The following is an 18,505-nucleotide window of genomic DNA, read 5'->3' as shown; positions in this document are numbered from 1 at the left end:
TTTTATATATTTTTTTTTTTGTGGGGGATATTTATTACAGCAAAAAGTAAAAAATATAGATTTTTTTTTTTTTCAAAATTGTCACTCTATTTTTGTTTATAGCGCAAAAAATAAAAACCGCAGAGGTGATCAAATACCACCAAAAGAAAGCTCTATTTGTGGGGGGAAAAAAAAGGACGCCAATTTTATTTGGGAGCCACGTCGCACGAACCGCGCAATTGTCAGTTAAAGCGACGCAGTGCCGAATCGCAAAAAAAGGGGCCTGGTCCTTTGGCTGCAAATTGTTCCGCGGCTTAAGTGGTTAAAAACAAAAAAACAAAACAAAAAAAGGTCATATTTACGTGCACAGAGCGGCCCCGATCCTCCTCTTCTACATTTTTTTACCTTAATACAAGGAATGCATTATGGTGAAAAAAAATGTTTTAAGCCTTAGATCTACTTTAAACTAAAATTGTGCTGCCCCCCCCCCCCCCCCCCGGTGACCTTTGCTCTCCTCCATGTTGCGGTAGATGTCCATCTCTCCAAGGTCACCTACCCCTCTACCCCTGCTCTTATCATTGCTTCATCATGGCTGACACAGGAACCATGGGGAGGAAAACTTCCGCTGGTTCATAGATGGATCCAGATCTGCTGAGTTATGTCCAATTAAATGTTTAACCCTTTCAGTGATGATCAGTGATGGATTCTCTGTGTAATGTTTCCTTTTCCAGGTACGTCAACACGCTGCTGAAGCTCATCCCCCAGGCGCTCGGACTACAGGAACAGCTACAGCAAGCCGTGCAGAACGGCGACATCGAGACCTCGCACGGCATCTGCCGAGTTATAGTTGCGCTCGGAGAGAACCATTCACGGTACGTAGGGGGGTTTCCAAACCACAGACTTCCAAACAGGTTGATGTGAGCATCACACGTTTACACACCGATCAAGAACAAAAGGGTTCCCACCCGTCTGTCATTTTGCAATGAAGCAGTTAAAGGGGAGGTCCACCCTAAAAAAAAAAAATGAAAAAATTAAATAAAATAATGCATAAAAAGGCTGCAAAAAAAATAAAAATAAAATGTTTTCACCTACCAGAAATGGCTGTTGCTAGGCAGATTGTCCTAATCTGCCTCTTCCTATTCCGTGGTGATCTTCTGTCTTCTCCTCCTCCTCCTCCTCGCGTTGTCTTTCTGGGGAATGGGGCGCGGTGTGTTGTGGGAACTGTTTGTGTCCCACAACACAGCGCGCGCCCCCCATTCACAAAGCGCTGCGCGACTCGCGCATGCGCAGTAGGAAATGGGTATTGCAGCCGCAAGGCTCCACTGCCTGTTTCCCTTACTTTGAATGGCGGCGCCCAGACCCAAGAGACGAGTCGGCCTCGGGCGGCTGACGTTGCGGGCACCCTAGAAAGGTAAGTGCTTATTAAAGAGGAAGTAAACCCTGATGGCTTTACTTCCTCTTTCATTCCCTGCAAAGGTAAAGCATAATGGACTACTGTGCATCGCATCGCATCGTATCGCATAGTAGTCAATTATGTGTCACTTACCTGACACAGGAGCCAGCGAAGTCGCCGCTGTCCCCTGTAGTCCGCCGCATCCATCTTGTTGGTGGGGTCTCGCAGCTCCGCCGCTGTCATTCGGCGAAGCCGCGATGACGTCACTCCCGCGCATGCGCACGGGAACCGACACGCGCGGCAGCTCCGTCGCTGAGAATGCCGCGCTCACTGCGCCTGCGCGCCGCTGTCTACGGCGCATGCGCCGTAGACAGCGGTGCCCGTTTTCGGGCAAATATCTCCTAAATCATATAGGTTTAGGAGATATTGCTTGGACCTACAGGTAAGCCTTAATCTAGGCTTACCTGTGGGTCAAAGTGGTTTGTAAGGGTTTACAACCACTTTAAGTCAGCAGCTACAGTGTTTGAAGCTGCTGACTTTTATTTATTTATTTTTTCCCTGGCCCACCCCTTTAAATGATATATTGTTGCCAATATTCCTTTAATTCGGAATACAAAGCTTAACACCAAAGAGAACTGTTCATGTGACCTGTAGAAAAGCACGTATTCTTTTGTTATATTATAATTCAGGTTCTGTTGTCCCTCATTGGTCAGTCTGAGTTTCTTCAAAAATCTACAATGTGTATCTAGTTACATTGCCTTCCTCAGTCACAGATGACTATTGTTCATTGTATCCGCTGCAGAGTACAGAATCTCCAATCTCCTCTCTGTCCTCTGTCACAGGGCTCTCTTGGATCAGGTGGATCACTGGCAAAGTTTTCTGGCTCTGGTTAATATGATCATGTTCTGCACTGGTATTCCGGGTCATTATCCAGTCAACGAAACCACCAGCTCCCTCACGCTGACCTTCTGGTACACGCTGCAGGTTTGTACGCTTTCTTCATTGTGATGATCATCGTTCAGCTCAGTCAGTGGGGCTTCTGGATAACCCTTTTTTGTATCTGTGAACTTCCCTTACAGTGCATCTGGAAAGTCTTCACAGCGCTTCGCTTTTTCCACATTTTGTTATGTTACAGCCTTATTCCAAAATGGATTGAATCCATTATTTTCCTCAAAATTCTGCAAACAATACCCCATAATAACAATGGGAAAGAAGTTTGTTTGAAATCTTTGCAAAATTATTAAAAATAAAAAGGGAAAAAATCTCATGTACATAAGTATCGCAGGCTCCTCCCATGTACATAAGTATCGCGGGCTCCTCCCATGTACATAGGTATCGCGGGCTCCTCCCATGTACATAGGTATCGCGGGCTCCTCCCATGTACATAGGTATCGCGGGCTCCTCCCATGTACAGAGGTATCGCGGGCTCCTCCCATGCACAGAGGTATCGCGGGCTCCTCCCATGCACAGAGGTATCGCGGGCTCCTCCCATGCACAGAGGTATCGCGGGCTCCTCCCATGCACAGAGGTATCGCGGGCTCCTCCCATGCACAGAGGTATCGCGGGCTCCTCCCATGCACAGAGGTATCGCGGGCTCCTCCCATGCACAGAGGTATCGCGGGCTCCTCCCATGCACAGAGGTATCGCGGGCTCCTCCCATGCACAGAGGTATCGCGGGCTCCTCCCATGCACAGAGGTATCGCGGGCTCCTCCCATGCACAGAGGTATCGCGGGCTCCTCCCATGCACAGAGGTATCGCGGGCTCCTCCCATGCACAGAGGTATCGCGGGCTCCTCCCATGCACAGAGGTATCGCGGGCTCCTCCCATGCACAGAGGTATCGCGGGCTCCTCCCATGCACAGAGGTATCGCGGGCTCCTCCCATGCACAGAGGTATCGCGGGCTCCTCCCATGCACATAGGTATCGCGGGCTCCTCCCATGCACATAGGTATCGCGGGCTCCTCCCATGCACATAGGTATCGCGGGCTCCTCCCATGCACATAGGTATCGCGGGCTCCTCCCATGCACATAGGTATCGCGGGCTCCTCCCATGCACATAGGTATCGCGGGCTCCTCCCATGCACATAGGTATCGCGGGCTCCTCCCATGCACATAGGTATCGCGGGCTCCTCCCATGCACATAGGTATCGCGGGCTCCTCCCATGCACAGAGGTATCGCGGGCTCCTCCCATGCACAGAGGTATCGCGGGCTCCTCCCATGCACAGAGGTATCGCGGGCTCCTCCCATGCACAGAGGTATCGCGGGCTCCTCCCATGCACAGAGGTATCGCGGGCTCCTCCCATGAACAGAGGTATCGCGGGCTCCTCCCATGAACAGAGGTATCGCGGGCTCCTCCCATGCACAGAGGTATCGCGGGCTCCTCCCATGCACAGGGGTATCGCAGCCTTTGCTCAATACTTTGGTGAAGCTCCTTTGGTACCAATTACATCCTCAAGTCTTGTTGAGTATGATGTATGATGAGTATGATGTATGATGAGTATGATGTATGATGAGTATGATGTATGCTGAGTATGATGTATGATGAGTATGATGTATGATGAGTATGATGTATGATGAGTATGATGCTACAATCTACACACCTATTTTTGGGAAGTTTCTCCCGTTCTTCTTTGTAGGACTTCTCAAGCTCCATCAGGTTGGATGGGGGAGGGTCGGTGCTCAGGCATTTTCAGATCTCTCCAGAGATGTTCAATCGGGTTCAGGTCTGGGCTCTGGCTGGACCACTGAAGGAGATGCACAGAGTTGTTCCGTAGCCACTCCTTTGTTATCTTGGCTGTGTGCTTCGGGTCGTTGTCCTGTTGGAAGATGAACCTTCGCCCCAGTCTGAGGTTCAGAGCGCTCTGGAGCAGGTTTTCATCAAGGATGTCTCTGTACATTGCTGCATTCATCTTTCCCTCCATCCTGACTAGTCTCCCAGTGCCTGCCACTGAAAAACATCCCCACAGCAGGATGCTTCCACCACCATGCTTCACTGTAGGGATGGTATTGGCAGGTGATGAGCGGTGCCTGGTTTCCTCCAGACATGACATGCGCCATTCAGGCCAAAGAGTTCAATCTTTGTTTCATCAGACCAGAGAATTTTGTTTCTCATGGTCTGCGAGTCCTTCAGGTGCCTTTTGGCAAACTCCAGGCGGCTGTCATGTGCCTTTTACTGAGGAGTGACTTCCGTCTGACCACTCCACCATACAGGCCTGATTGGTGGAGAGCTGCAGAGATTTTTGTTCTTCTGGAAAGTTCTCCTCTCTCCACAGAAACACTGGAGCTCTGTCAGAGTGACCACCTAAGGCCCTTCTCCCCCGATCGCTCAGTTTGGCCATGCGGCCTGATCTCATTTATGTGTGATGGAGGTCACTGTGCTCATTGGGATCTTCAATGCTGCAGAAATGTTTCTGTTCCCTTCCCCCGATCTGTGCCTCCATACAATCCTGTCTCGGAGGTCTACAGACATTTCCTTGGACTTCATGGCTTGGATTGTGCTCTGACATGCACTGTTACCTGGAGGACCTTCTATAGACAGGTGTGTGCCTTTCCACATCATGTCCAATCAACTGAATCTACCACAGGTGACCTCCAATCAAGTTGTAGCAACATCTCAATGATGATTAGTGGAAACAGGAGGGACCTGAGCTCAGTGCTGAGTGTCATGGGTGATACTTATGTACAAGGGATTGTTTTTTTTTATTATTCTTAACAAATTTGAAAGAGTTCAAACAAACTTCTTTCATGTTGTCATTATGGGGGATTGTTTTGTAGAATTTTGAGGAAAATAATGAATTTAATCCATTTTGGAATAAGGCTGCAACATAACAAAATGTGGAAAAAGTGAAGCGATGTGAGTACTTTCCGGATTGCACTGCACAAGTCTGCCTTCAAATGATTCCGTCGGTAGTATAAAGACTTTAAAATAAGGTCTACCTGTAAAGAAAAGTGGTTCCTCTTCTTCCTTTTTTTTTTATTTTTTTTTCTTATATCAGATTGTATTCATGAAAAGAAAAATTTTGTACAAATTAAATACACAAATGAGGACAAAAAGACACAACCTAAATAACGAATAAAAAAAAAAAATAATAAAAAAAAAAAGTCCCATTACAGCACAGATCCATATGAAAAAAAAAGAACAAGTTACCAATAATACATATTAACCGCTTGACCTGGAAGATTTACACCCCCCCCCCCCCCCCCCCCACCTTCTTGACCAGGCTATTTTTTTACGATATGGCACTGCATTACTTACTACTAACTGAGAATTGCGCGGTTGTGCGACCGCTGTACCCAAATAACATTTGTCATTTTTTTTCCCACCACAAATAGAGCTTTCTTTTGGTGGTATTTCATCACCTCTGCGGCTTTTTATTTTTTGCGCTATAAACAAAAAAAGAGCGACCAAAAAAAAAATTCGATTTTTTTTTTTTATTGGATATGTTTTATATCAGAAAGCAAAAAAAAAAAAAAATGATATAGATATATATATATATATATATATATATATATCTATATCATTTTTTTTTTTGCTTTCTGATATAAAACATATCCAATAAAAAAATATCAGAAAGCAAAAAATAAATGTGCGTGTGTATGTATGTATATGTATGTGTGTGCCTAGAGGCGATTCAGTTCGCATTGTGCGCTATATAAGTATTTCATTCATTCATTCATATTTTGCTTTCTGAATTTTTTTTTTATTGGATATGTTTTATATCAGAAAGCAAAAAATATATATTTTTTTGCTTTCTGATATAAATTTTTTGCTTTCTGATATAAAACATATCCAATAAAAAAAATCAGAAAGCAAAAAAAAAAAAAAAAAAAAAAAAAAAATATATATATATATATATATATATATATATATATATATATATATATATATATATATATATATATATATATATATATATATATATATATACGCACATTTATTTTTTGCTTTCTGATATTTTTTTTATTGGTTATGTTTTATATCAGAAAGCAAAAAAAAAATTATATATAATTTTTTTTTTTTGCTTTCTGATATAAAACATATCCAATAAAAAAATATCAGAAAGCAAAAAATAAATGTGTATGTGTGTGTGTGTGTGTGTGTGTGTGTGTGTGTGTATATATATATACACACGCACATTTATTTTTTGCTTTCTGTTTTTTTTATTGGATATGTTTTATATCAGAAAGCAAAAAAATATATATATTTTTTGCTTTCTGATATAAAACATATCCAATAAAAAAAATCGGAAAGCAAAAAAATAATAATAAATAATATATATATATATATATATATATATATATATATATATATATATATATATATATATATATATATATATATATTATATAAATTTTATTTTTTTTGCTTTCTGATATAAAACATATCCAATAAAAAAATCGAATTTCTTCATAAAATAAGCCAATATGTATTCTGCTACATATTTTTGGTAAAAAAAAAAATCCCAATAAGTGTATATTTTAGGTTTACGTGAATGAATGTTATAGCCTCTACAAACTATGGGATATATATTTATGGATTTTTTTTTTTTTTAATAGCCTCCAGCCAGGACACACCCCCAACACATTTCACTCCACCCCCTCGGGGGTTAGTCATGGGAAATCGTTAGTTTAGGATTGTTATCTTTATCTTTTAACTTTTTAAAAGCTGTAGTTATTGGATTACTTGGGTTGCCTGGCAGCCAACGTACCTTTTAGCATTTAGGGTATTCCTTTTTTTTACTAAGGGATCTTTGGTGAAGGAGGATTTGTACATAATCCCTGAAATGCGTTGTCTGTCAGATTTTGATTCACCCCTTTTATTCTGAAAAATTATTATTTCTGGAGCAATCCCTACAGCTTGGACCTCTCTCTTTTATACTAGTAAAAGTCCATATAATCCGACTCCTCAAAAACCACATCAGGGTCCCAACATGAAAGAGACCACTGCCATCTGACTTCATTTTGAACCTTCATCAATTCCAGCACTTCACACGTTCTAAGTCCAGTCAATCACATGGGTCATTCTCAGTCTTTCATCCCCCCCCCCCACAGGACGATATCTTGTCTTTTGAGACGGAGAAGCAGACGGTGTATCTGCAGGTGTATAGGCCGGTCTATTTCCAGCTGGTGGATGTGTTGTTGCAAAAGGCACAGTTCCCTGCTGACGACGAGTATGCATCCTGGTCCTCTGATGAGAAGGAACAATTCCGAATCTACAGGTACTGAAATGATATAAAGATGATAATGGTTTTTATTTTAAAGTGTTTTTTTTTTTTTTTATTGTCATATCTCTGCACATATATTACTGTTGATAGGAATAGAGGGTCTTTCCGAATAAAAGAGACAAAAGACATATTCGATTTCGGAAATCATAATCTTTCAAAGCTTTTAGAATGAACACCTAAATAATTTAAGTGACTTCCCTTAACATAAATGGTTGAGCATCATAATTTGTATTGTTGTTTCCGGTGTTGTCACAATCTGGGGCGTAGATACGGGAGGGGGTTAAGGGGGTCCGAGCCTTCCTCTAAAGCATCCAGGAAGCAGCAGCTGGAAACACATGCCATTCCAGTGTATGCAGCAGGGGTGGACTGACAACTCATGGGGCCCCCGGGCAATAGGAGATTATGGGGCCACACAGTATACACACACACACACAGTATACACATACATGTACACACAGTATACACAGACATGTTTCTATTGGCTGAGAAGGTACTGGAGAGGGGGGGCAGCTATAATCTCTGGATTTTTAGTCCAAAAGGATGTCGGTAAGGGACATTTCAGAGACAGATGTAAAAAAAAAACCCACAGATTTTTACATACTGTCCCTGGTTTTACTGAGGCTGGCAACCCTGATGGGGGGCCCCCTAGTGGCCCGGGGCCCTCGGGCAGTGCCCGATTGGCCCAATGGTCAGTCCGCCCCTGGTATGCAGTTAAAAGGATACTAAAGATTACCTTCTCTTTTTTTTTTTTTTTTTTTTTTATGTATTTTTATAAAAAATAAAATATAAAGATTTTTACTTACCTTCTCTATGCAACAACATCACACAGAACGGCCCCTTACCTCTTCTTTAGCAGTCCCCCACCAGTGCTGCCTGCATCTTCTTCCTGTGGGTGCCTCCAAAGTAACCCATGTGTATGGGGGCACCCCTGTGTGGGTGTGCTCCTGGGCCGGGCTGTGTGCATCCATATATGCACACACAGCATGGCATAGCTATGCCCCATGCTCTCGCCTCAAAACATATGATCACAGGAGACGGGTAGGTGTTTAGGAAAGGGGGGGGGGGTGTAGAAAAGGTAGCCAAACATTTCTTAACATAATGCAGAGTATGCATGTAGGTTAAAAAACTTTTAGAACCACTTTAAGTACAAAGGGTTTTGATAACTAAACCATTTAGATAAAAAAAAAAATGAACATAAACACTTAAACCTTTTGTAAAAATAGATAAAGTTAGTGGAAGAGATGGGTACATTTTTTCCGGGTAAAGAGAGAGGCACAGTGACTGGCTGGGTGAAATCGGTGGAAGAGGGGATGATGGGGAAAGAGTAAAGTGTATCATGTGATCTCCATCCACTCGTCGGGCAGTGGTGGTATGACGGTGGCACTTTTCCCTGAACTGTTGCTGGGCAGTGGTGATATGGTGGAGGCACATCTCTCAGGGCTGTTGCTGGGCAGTGGCGATATGGTGGGGGCACATCTCTCAGGACTGTTGCTGGGCAGTGGTGATATGGTGGGGGCACATCTCTCAGGACTGTTGCTGGGCAGTGGTGATGTGGTGGGGGCACATCTCTCAGGACTGTTGCTGGGCAGTGGTGATATGGTGGAGGCACATCTCTCAGGACTGTTGCTGGGCAATGGTGGAGGCACATCTCTCAGGACTGTTGCTGGGCAGTGGTGATATGGTAGAGGCACATCTCTCAGGACTGTTGCTGGACAGTGGTGATATGGTAGAGGCACATCTCTCAGGACTGTTTGTGGACAGTGGGGGAATGGTGGATGCATATCGCTCAGGACCGTTGCTGGACAGTGGTGATATGGTGGAGGCACATCTCTCAGGGCTGTTGCTGGGCAGTGGTGATATGGTGAAGGCACATCTCTCAGGACTGTTGTTGGGCAGTGGTGATATGGTGGAGGCACATCTCTCAGGACTGTTGCTGGGCAGTGGTGATATGGTGGAGGCACATCTCTCAGGACTGTTGTTGGGCAGTGGTGATATGGTGGAGGCACATCTCTCAGGACTGTTGCTGGGCAGTGGTGATATGGTGGAGGCACATCTCTCAGGACTGTTGCTGGGCAGGGGTAGTATGGTGGAGGGGCATCTCCAGGGACCATCACTGGGCAGTGGTGATATGGTGGAGGCACATCTCTCAGGACTGTTGCTGGGCAGGGGTAGTATGGTGGAGGGGCATCTCCAGGGACCATCACTGGGCAGTGGTGATATGATGGTGTGTCTCCCGGGATTGTTGCTGGGCAGTGGTGATATGGTAGAGGCACATCTCTCAGGATTGTTGCTGGACAGTGGTGATATGGTAGAGGCACATCTCTCAGGGCTGTTTCTGGACAGTGGTGGTATGGTGGAGGCACATCTCTCAGGACCGTTGCTGGACAGTGGTGGTATGGTGGAGGCACATCTCTTGGGATTGTTGCTGGACAGTGGTGATATGGTGGAGGCACATCTCTCAGGACCGTTGCTGGACAGTGGTGGAAGGGTGGAGGCACATCTCTCAGGACTGTTGCTGGGCAGTGGTGATATGGTGGAGACACATCTCTCGGGACTGTTGCTGGGCAATGGTGGAGGCACATCTCTCAGGACTGTTGCTGGACAGTGGTGGAATGGTGGAGGGGCATCCCCATGGACCATCACTGGGCAGTATTGATATGACAAAGGTGTGTCTCTCCGGACTGTTGCTGGGCAGTGGTGATATGGAGGAGGGGCATCTCCAGGGACCATCACTGGGCAGTGGTGATATGACAAAGGTGCGTCTCTTGGGTCAGTTGATGAGCAGCAGTGGTATTGTATTCCCTCAAATCGTCACTGGGCAGTGGTAAAACAGCAGAGGCCCATCTCTGAAGACTGTTGCTGGGCACAGGTTATACCGCAGAGGTGCAACCCCTGGGACCACCGCTCAGCAGTGGAAGCACTTTTCCCCCCCATACCATCACTGGGCGGTGGAGAAAAGGCAGAGGCACATCTCCTGGGACTGCCACTGGGCAGTGATAGTACGTTAGGGGCACATTTCCCCATACCATTACTGGGCAGTGGCGATAAGGCAGAGGCACATGCCCTTGGACCCTTGCTGGGCAGTTTTGGAATGGCAGGACTGGGAGACCTTCATGTAAGGAAAATAAAATCTACATCCCTGGTTACACAGGTCTGCGCTTCATAATTTATAATCTGGAGGAGTGCAATGTTTTTATTCTTACCATGGAGGAATCTGTGTACGCATGGAAGGGGAAGGAGGACCCTTCTTATGGCTCCCTGTTATTGAGCAATACATGTCACATATAATATTTCCATTGCACACATTCCTGGCATGGGCAGAAAATTACGTGGGTGTTGTAGCAACTACCAGCTGGAGACCAGTAACGTTATAAGCAAGAGTATACAGTATATAACTAGCACACCATAGATCTAGAAAAGGTTTTCCAAACTTTATTCCATCGATCACACCACAGAGGTAAGGTACAACACTTCGGAGCAACGCAGGACCCCTTTTGTGAGGCGTGGGATACCTACATTGAACAAGGTACCTTTGCCATAGGACCTGCTTTGCTTTCTTAAAGTGATTGTACAAGCTGAAGGTGCATATTATGCATGAAAGTAAAAAAACCTTTAGTGTGCTGCTGCTTCCCCCTCCCCCCAAATACTCACCTGAGCTCCCTCTCGAACCAGCGTTGTACACAAGAGCCTCAGCTGTCCTGGGACTCCCTCTCCTCATTGGCTGAGACAGCAGCGTTAGCCATTGGCTCCCAATGTTGTCAGTCACAGCCAGTAAGCCAATGAGGAGAGAGCTGGTGGCAGGGCCGAGCCATGGATCTGTGTGTCTTATAGATGCATTGAGCAGGGCTCAGGAGCGAGCGCGCACCAGTGCTCTTATAGCAAGCGGCTTGCTATGGGGGCACTGGTCAAGGGGGAGGCGCCAGTGCTGGTGAGGCTGCAGTGATGGGCACTGGTGAGGAGGCACTGATGGGCTCTGACAGGCATCCCCGATGTGCTCTAATTCGCAGCACTGATGGGCACTGTTTGGCATCACTTGTGGACACTGACAGGCATTACCGAGATTGGTGAGGCGGTGTGTCCGAGGGACATGCCGCACCACGGATTGCTGCACTGGGAGGCCCATTCTGAAGGACGTCATATGATGTCCACTCAGAATAAAGCACCCCCCCCCGTCCATCATTCTGCTATAGGCCAGGTGGGAAGGTGTTAAAAACAGCATTGCGCCTGAGGATGTGTTCTTGTTTATAGCAACCAAAGAGTGTCGTCTTTTCACTTGCTAAAACCGTTAAATTCAAGGTAGCTTAAGTTGCTATGGATTATATTAAATATTTTCCATCATGAATACTTCTGGTGGAAGGTCCAGGTTCTGGTTGTGGGACCCATCACATCCTATACATGGAAGTTCTCACTGTTGCTTATCTGTAAATATACCATAATATCCACAGATGTTTGGCCAAGGAGTGACTGGTCTCTCAGTGTGGAATAATGTGAGCATTTCATAAAACCATGGCACATTTCACCCTCACCCGGCATGTGAATAACCCCCTGTATCTTTCTCCTACAGAGTTGACATCTCTGACACCCTCATGTATGTCTATGAGATGCTGGGCGCTGAGCTGCTCAGTAACTTGTATGAGAAACTCGGTCGCCTCCTGACCTCCTCAGACCAACCCACATCCTGGCAGGTAAGTTTTGGGACACCAGGAAAAGAGATTTCTCTGCGTGCTGATAGTGTTTTTTCTTTTTAACCAGTATTAGAAGGATCACCAGTCGCCTATCCAGTGCTGCCGACAGGGGTACCACCTGTAGGGGGCCCCGGCACACAGGGGGAGACCCAAACAGTAGGGGGATCGGCAAGACAGGAGGACAATTACAGAACGATGCACTGTGTCTGTCTGTGTCCTTCCTCCAGCAGCTAAAAGCTGGTTTCTCCCACTCTCCCTGCTGCCTGCTTTCAGCTGCTGGAGGGAGAGACACAGGCACAATTACAGAATGCATCATCCTGTAATTGTCCTCCTGTCCCACCGCACTGATCCCCCCTTTTTGTGTGTTGCCCACATCTGATCCCCCGCTCCCTGTGTATGAACACAGCCGCAGGTCCTAATTTGATAAGTGCTCAGGTGCGGGTGAGTGACCCTGACTGCACGTTTGTCTGTGTTTTGAGGTCTTTCACCTGCATCCACCCGCCTGTCCACTTAGGACCCGTTCATACAGCTGCTGCGTTCCTAAAGTGTAACATGGGCTGCCTGCACATGGCAAAAGCCACATAAAAAAAACCCCCAAAAAAACACAGATTTACACTATACAGACCACAGCGCTTGTGTGAATGAGCCCCAAGACCTCATTTACACACAGAACTTTATTAACTTTTTTATCTTTTAGACTTAGCAGAAATTAGTTTTATGTTATGTTTCTGTCCGCTAATAAAGATTTTCTGTGTTTTCAGTGAAAATTACATTTTGATATTTTCGGGGGTGGGGCCCGGTCAGGCAGGATGTACGGGGCCTTGTGATTTCTAATGGGAGCCCTCCACCGATCTCTCCGACTGGCGACTTGTGATCATTCTAAGCTGCTGTCTTGTCCATTGTGCACAATTTGTCTGTGGGAAGGAGGAAGTTGAGTCCCCAAAATGTGTCGGCTCTCTCCTCTTACATGGTGTCAAGATAAACGTTTATTTGACTTGATTCAAACCTGTGGTGCTCCCATCCTTCTATATTCTATTTTGGCCTTTTTCATGGGACCCCTAAGCATGCCCTGCCAGACAGAGAGCTGCCTGTAAGAGCTGTACGTCAGGCTAATATCAATGGGTCCAAAGTTATAAAATTGGTACAAATACCCAATACAGTGGAACCTTGGTTTACGAGTAGCGTGGTTAACGAGCGTTTTGAAAGATGAGTAAGATGAGTAACTTTTTTTTTTTTTTTTTAAATCTGACTCAGTTTGTGAGTGTTGTCTCACAAAACTAGCAGAATTCAAGCTAATGGGGTGTGCAGTACCGCATTTGGCCAGAGATGCGGGGGCGCCGGGGACGCTCAGAACGGTTTGGAGCCGTTTGGAAATACTCAGTCACTCAAAAATACTCAAAAATACTCAGAAATACTCTGTTCCCGAGTGTTTCCCAGCCTTGCCGAGCTGTCCTCGAGTATTTCCGAGGCTCTCCGGCACCCCCCCCACCTCTGGCCACATGCGGTATTGCATGTAATAGAAATCAATGCGGAATGAATTATCTAAAGCCGCGTACACACGGGCGGACTGTCTGGCCAACTAAGTCCGTCAGACAAACCGACGGACAGTCCGTCCTACTTTCGAATGAACGGACTTGACCACACACGGATGCAAAACAGTCCGCCGAAAGTTTGCGCGATGACGTGTACAGCACGTACGACGGGACTAGAAATAGGAAGTCCAATACACAGCAATGCAACCTTCCGCCGTGTAAATCCTTTCTGAGCATGCGCCATACTTAGTCCGTCCAACTAGCCTACTCACGAGCGGACTGTCCGCTGAAACCAAAGTCTGACGGACAAAATTACGGAAATTCCGAAATACTTAGTCCGCCAGACTGCACGCTGAAAAAGTCCGCTGAAGCCCACACACGAGCGGACTGTCCGCTGAAATGTGTTTCCGTGGACTAAGTTGGCGAGACAGTCCGCCCGTGTGTACGCGGCTTTAGTTTCTATTGACTTCTATGGGGAAATATGCGAGTGCTTTGGATTACAAGAATTCTCCTGGAGCGGGTTATGCTCTCAATCCAAGGTTCCACTGTAATGTCAAATCACATCAAGTATGATACAGCAGGTATTTGCTCCACTGTTATTGATACTAAACACACACAATGTATAGTTTACATTCTCCCTTCTATTTCTGTATGGAGATGACGGCTCTGTAATTATTTTAATAAAAAAATAAAATAAATCGAAGTCCCTTTTTTACTAATGGATATCCAGCTGTCACATGACCCGGCTCTCTCCCAGCCTGTCTGCAGGGAAACATAAGCAGGAGGAGCTTCTAGTCCTCTGTTGCTGACATGTAAAAAAAAAAAAAAAAAAGCCTTTGGAATACAGAGTAAAAAAAAATATATATTATATCAATATACTGTTTATATCAACAAAAAAAAAAAAAAAAAAATATATATATATATATATAATTATAAAAATATTTAATTTTTTTGTGTGTGTGTGTGTGTGTGTATATATATATATATATATATATATATATATATATATATATATATATATATATATATATTTTTTTTTTATTTAATAGATAGTATGTGTGTATATATATATATATATATATATATATATATATATATATATATATATATATATATATATATATATATATATATATATATATATATATAAAATATTATGGAAAAATAACAAAAGTGTGTGTGTATATATATATGTATGTGTGTATGTATCAAATCTTTATTATTTCATGGAAATAACATGGTGTGGGCGGATTTCTGCCAATCACATCCTGTGTCACGCCCCTCCCAGTCTGTGTCTTAGAATAAGAGGGAGGTGAAACCTACATTAATCTACATGTAATATCCCGTTCCTCCCCCCCCCCCCCCCCCCCGCCATTGTGTTTAGCTGGTTAGTGGGCATGGAGAAGAGAGTGGGCTGTCATCATGTGTATACGCCCACATGTGTGACTCCATAGTCACATGGGCTGCTCAGATGTGATAGGGAGGAAATGCTCAGCATAGAAACTCAGTGAAAACTGAGCATGTGCAGAGCTGCCAACACTGCTGTGAAATCCCTAGAATTGAGGACATGGACAGAAGGGGGAGATAGAGAGCAGCAGGATCAACCAGGTTTTTTTTTTTTTTTTTTTTTTTTTGCAGAAAAGGAATCTCATAGTGACTGATTTTTTTTAATTTTTTTTTTGTATGATGTGGGTTTAATAACACTCCAAAAAGAGTACGAGTACCGTAGAGCTGCAGGATTCTGGATAAAACGTGAATTACAATTTTTTTTATTTTTTTTTGCTTAGAATAAAATGAATATTATGATTCTCTCACGTTTCTTGTGGCGTAACATAATTTTTCACATTACACGAAAAAATTGGGCTAACTCTACTGTGTATCTGTTCTGTCCTCCAGCACACAGAAGCTTTGTTGTACGGCTTCCAGTCCATCGCAGAGACTGTGGATGTCAACTATTCGGACGTCGTCCCCGGGCTCATCGGCCTCATCCCTCGGATCAACATCAACAACGTGCAGCTCGCCGACACGGTCATGTTTACTATCGGTAAGGAAAGCTGCTTTGTAAAAGTGTTTATTTATTTTATTTCTCCTCTTCAGGATTTTTTTTTTTTTTTGGGTGGATTCAGCAGACCCCCTGAGTATAGGCCTTGCCCACAGGAGGGTGTGCAGCCCACATAACGGGAGAAGCTGTGCTCTTCTGATTTACTAAGTGCAAAATCCTGGTGCAGCTGTGCATGGAAACCAATCAGCTTCCAGGTTTTATTGGCAAAGCTTAAAGTGACATTAACCACTTGACCTCTCGAAGATTGATTCCCCCCCCGCCACTCATGACCAGGCCATTTTTTGCGAAACGGCACTGCGTTACTTTAAGACCCCTTTCACACCACACCGCCCATAGCGTCGGCGGTAAAACTTGCGGCGCATTTCGGCTGCTAGCGGGGTGCTTTTACGCCCCCCCCCCCCGCGGCCGAGAAAGGGTCAAAACCGCAGGCAATACGACGCAATAGCGGTGTTTTTACGGCGGTATTACAGCGCTGCCCCATTGATTTCAATGGGGAGCAGCAGTGGAGGAGCGGTAAACAATGATGCAGCAGTTTAAGACCCCTTTCACACCGCCCATTGCGTCGGCGGTAAAATGCCGCTATTAGCGGTGTTTTACCATCGGATTTGCGGCGCATTTCGGCCGCTAGTGGGGTGCTTTTACCCCCCCCCCCAGCGGCCGAGAAAGGATCAAAACCGCCGGCAATACGCCGCAATAGTGGCGTTTTGCCGGCGGTAATGCAGCGCTGCCCCATTGATTTCAATGGGGAGCAGCGGTGGAGGAGCGGTAAACACACCGCTCCTTCACCGCTCCAAAGAAGCTGCTGGCAGGACTTTTTTCTGACGTCCTGCCAGCGCACCGCTGTAGTGTGAAAGCCCTCGGGGGTTTCACACTACATACAATGGTGCAGCTTCTTTAGGGCGGATTGCAGGCGCTATTTCTAGCGCTATAGCGCCTGCAAAACGCCCTGGTGTGAAAGGGGTCTAACTGACCATTGCGCGGTCGTGCGACGTTGTACCCAAATAAATTTTTTTTTTTTTTTTTTAAAACACAAGTAGAGCTTTCTTTTGATGGAATTTGATCTCGCCTTCATTTTTTTATTTTTTTTTTGCGCTATAAACAAAAAAAAAAAGAAAATTTTGCAAAAAAAAAAAAATCTATTTTTTTTTTCATTTCTGCTTTTAAACATGTCTAAAAAAAATGTAAAAATCTAATTTATTCATCAATTTAGGACAAAATGTATTCTTCTAATAAGCTAAGCATCTATTGATTGGTTTGCGCAGACTTTATTTGTTGAACTAGATGGACTTGTGTCTTTTTTCAACCTGACTAACTATGTAACTATGTTTATAGCGCCTACAAACTATGGGATATACGGTATTTATCAACGTATAACTTGCACTTTTTTCCCCCTGAAAATCACGGGTGCATGTTATACGCGAGAGTGTACCTCGGAGGGGGGGTGAGTGCCGCTGGAATTTACTGAGCTGTCATCTCCTCTCCACTTTGCTCTTCCTCGGCTCTCACATCACACACACAGTCCCGCCTCCGCCACCGGCATTGGACCAGTGTTCTGTCTATCACAGGAGCTGGTCCAGTGCCGATGGCGGAGGCGGGACTGTGTATGTGACTGCTGACTGAGAGCCGAGTAAACAGGAGATGACGGCTCAGTGATTTTCCTGCGAGAGATGGGGAGCTACATTGATGGCGGAGATGGGCGCAGATCAGGCTGCAGATGGGCGCAGATCAGGCTGCATTGAAGCTGCAGATGGGTGCAGATCGGGCTGCACTGAAGCTGCAGATGGGCACTAATCGGGCTGCATTGATGGGCACTGACCAATTATGTTATTATGTTGCTTGAAAGTGATTTATCTTTTTAAAAAAGTTTTTTTTTTTTTTTTTTTCCTGAAACGTCTCTCTTAATTTGGGGTGCGTGTTATACGCCTGTGCGTATTATACACTGATAAATGTTTTTTTATAGAATTAATGTTTATTTTTTTATACTAGTAATGGCAGTGATCAGTGACTTTTAGCGGGACTGCAATATTTATATATTATTTTTTTGTTTAAAATGAAAAACTTCTGTAAACGAAACGCGTGTTGAGCAACATTTACAAGCTTTTACAGGCATTTGGCGTTTCAAATGCCTCTGAATATCCGCCTGAAACCATTTTATTTTTAATTTTTTTTCTTCTAAACTCAACTGCCTAGAAACGACTATAAACAACCCCGTGTACATGTACTGATAAGATTACATAGAGGAGAGTTCAGGGGCAGCTGAAAAATTCCCAGCTGCTCCTAAACGTCCGTTTACCAGCAGCCATGTCCATGAGGCCTTTATGGTCCGTATACACGATCCCAAAAAAAAAAAACGCAACGAAAAATGCCGCTTTCGTCACGATCGTACGATAATCGAATCATTCGTATAGAGCTTTCGAGAGCCAATCGCAACAATTCATCTGATATTATTCAATCGGACAAGCACGAAAAATTTTCCTCGTACGATATCAGATCGGAGCATTTTCGTTTAGTCAGTTCAGTTGTTGTCCGAAAATACAAATTCATTACAACACATGACATCACTTCCGATTTTTTTATTTATTTTCTTCTGTTGTACGAGAATTTTCGTGACTTTAGTAACCTATTCAAT

General features: G+C 44.6%; 1 protein-coding gene across 1 annotated transcript in view; it reads left to right on the top strand.

The window, feature by feature from the left end:
* Positions 1-663: 663 nt before the first annotated feature.
* Positions 664-18,505, top strand: part of LOC143955171 (importin-13) — a gene marked incomplete at its 3' end in the record, with an annotated part of 39,166 nt that continues 21,324 nt past the window's right edge. Inside the window, 5 exon segments of the mRNA XM_077465265.1 lie at positions 664-851; positions 2,215-2,356; positions 7,425-7,591; positions 12,162-12,282; positions 15,711-15,858. Of these exon segments, the coding sequence (XP_077321391.1) occupies positions 679-851; positions 2,215-2,356; positions 7,425-7,591; positions 12,162-12,282; positions 15,711-15,858 (751 nt within the window).

This window comes from Lithobates pipiens, unplaced genomic scaffold, assembly GCF_037356315.1.
Source record: "Lithobates pipiens isolate NorthernLeopardFrog02 unplaced genomic scaffold, aLitPip1_a1.2 Scaffold_348, whole genome shotgun sequence".
In the NCBI taxonomy this organism is placed as follows: domain Eukaryota; kingdom Metazoa; phylum Chordata; class Amphibia; order Anura; family Ranidae; genus Lithobates; species Lithobates pipiens.
The sequence above is the reverse complement of the archived record's forward strand: the minus strand, read 5'-3'. Positions and strand labels throughout refer to the sequence as shown.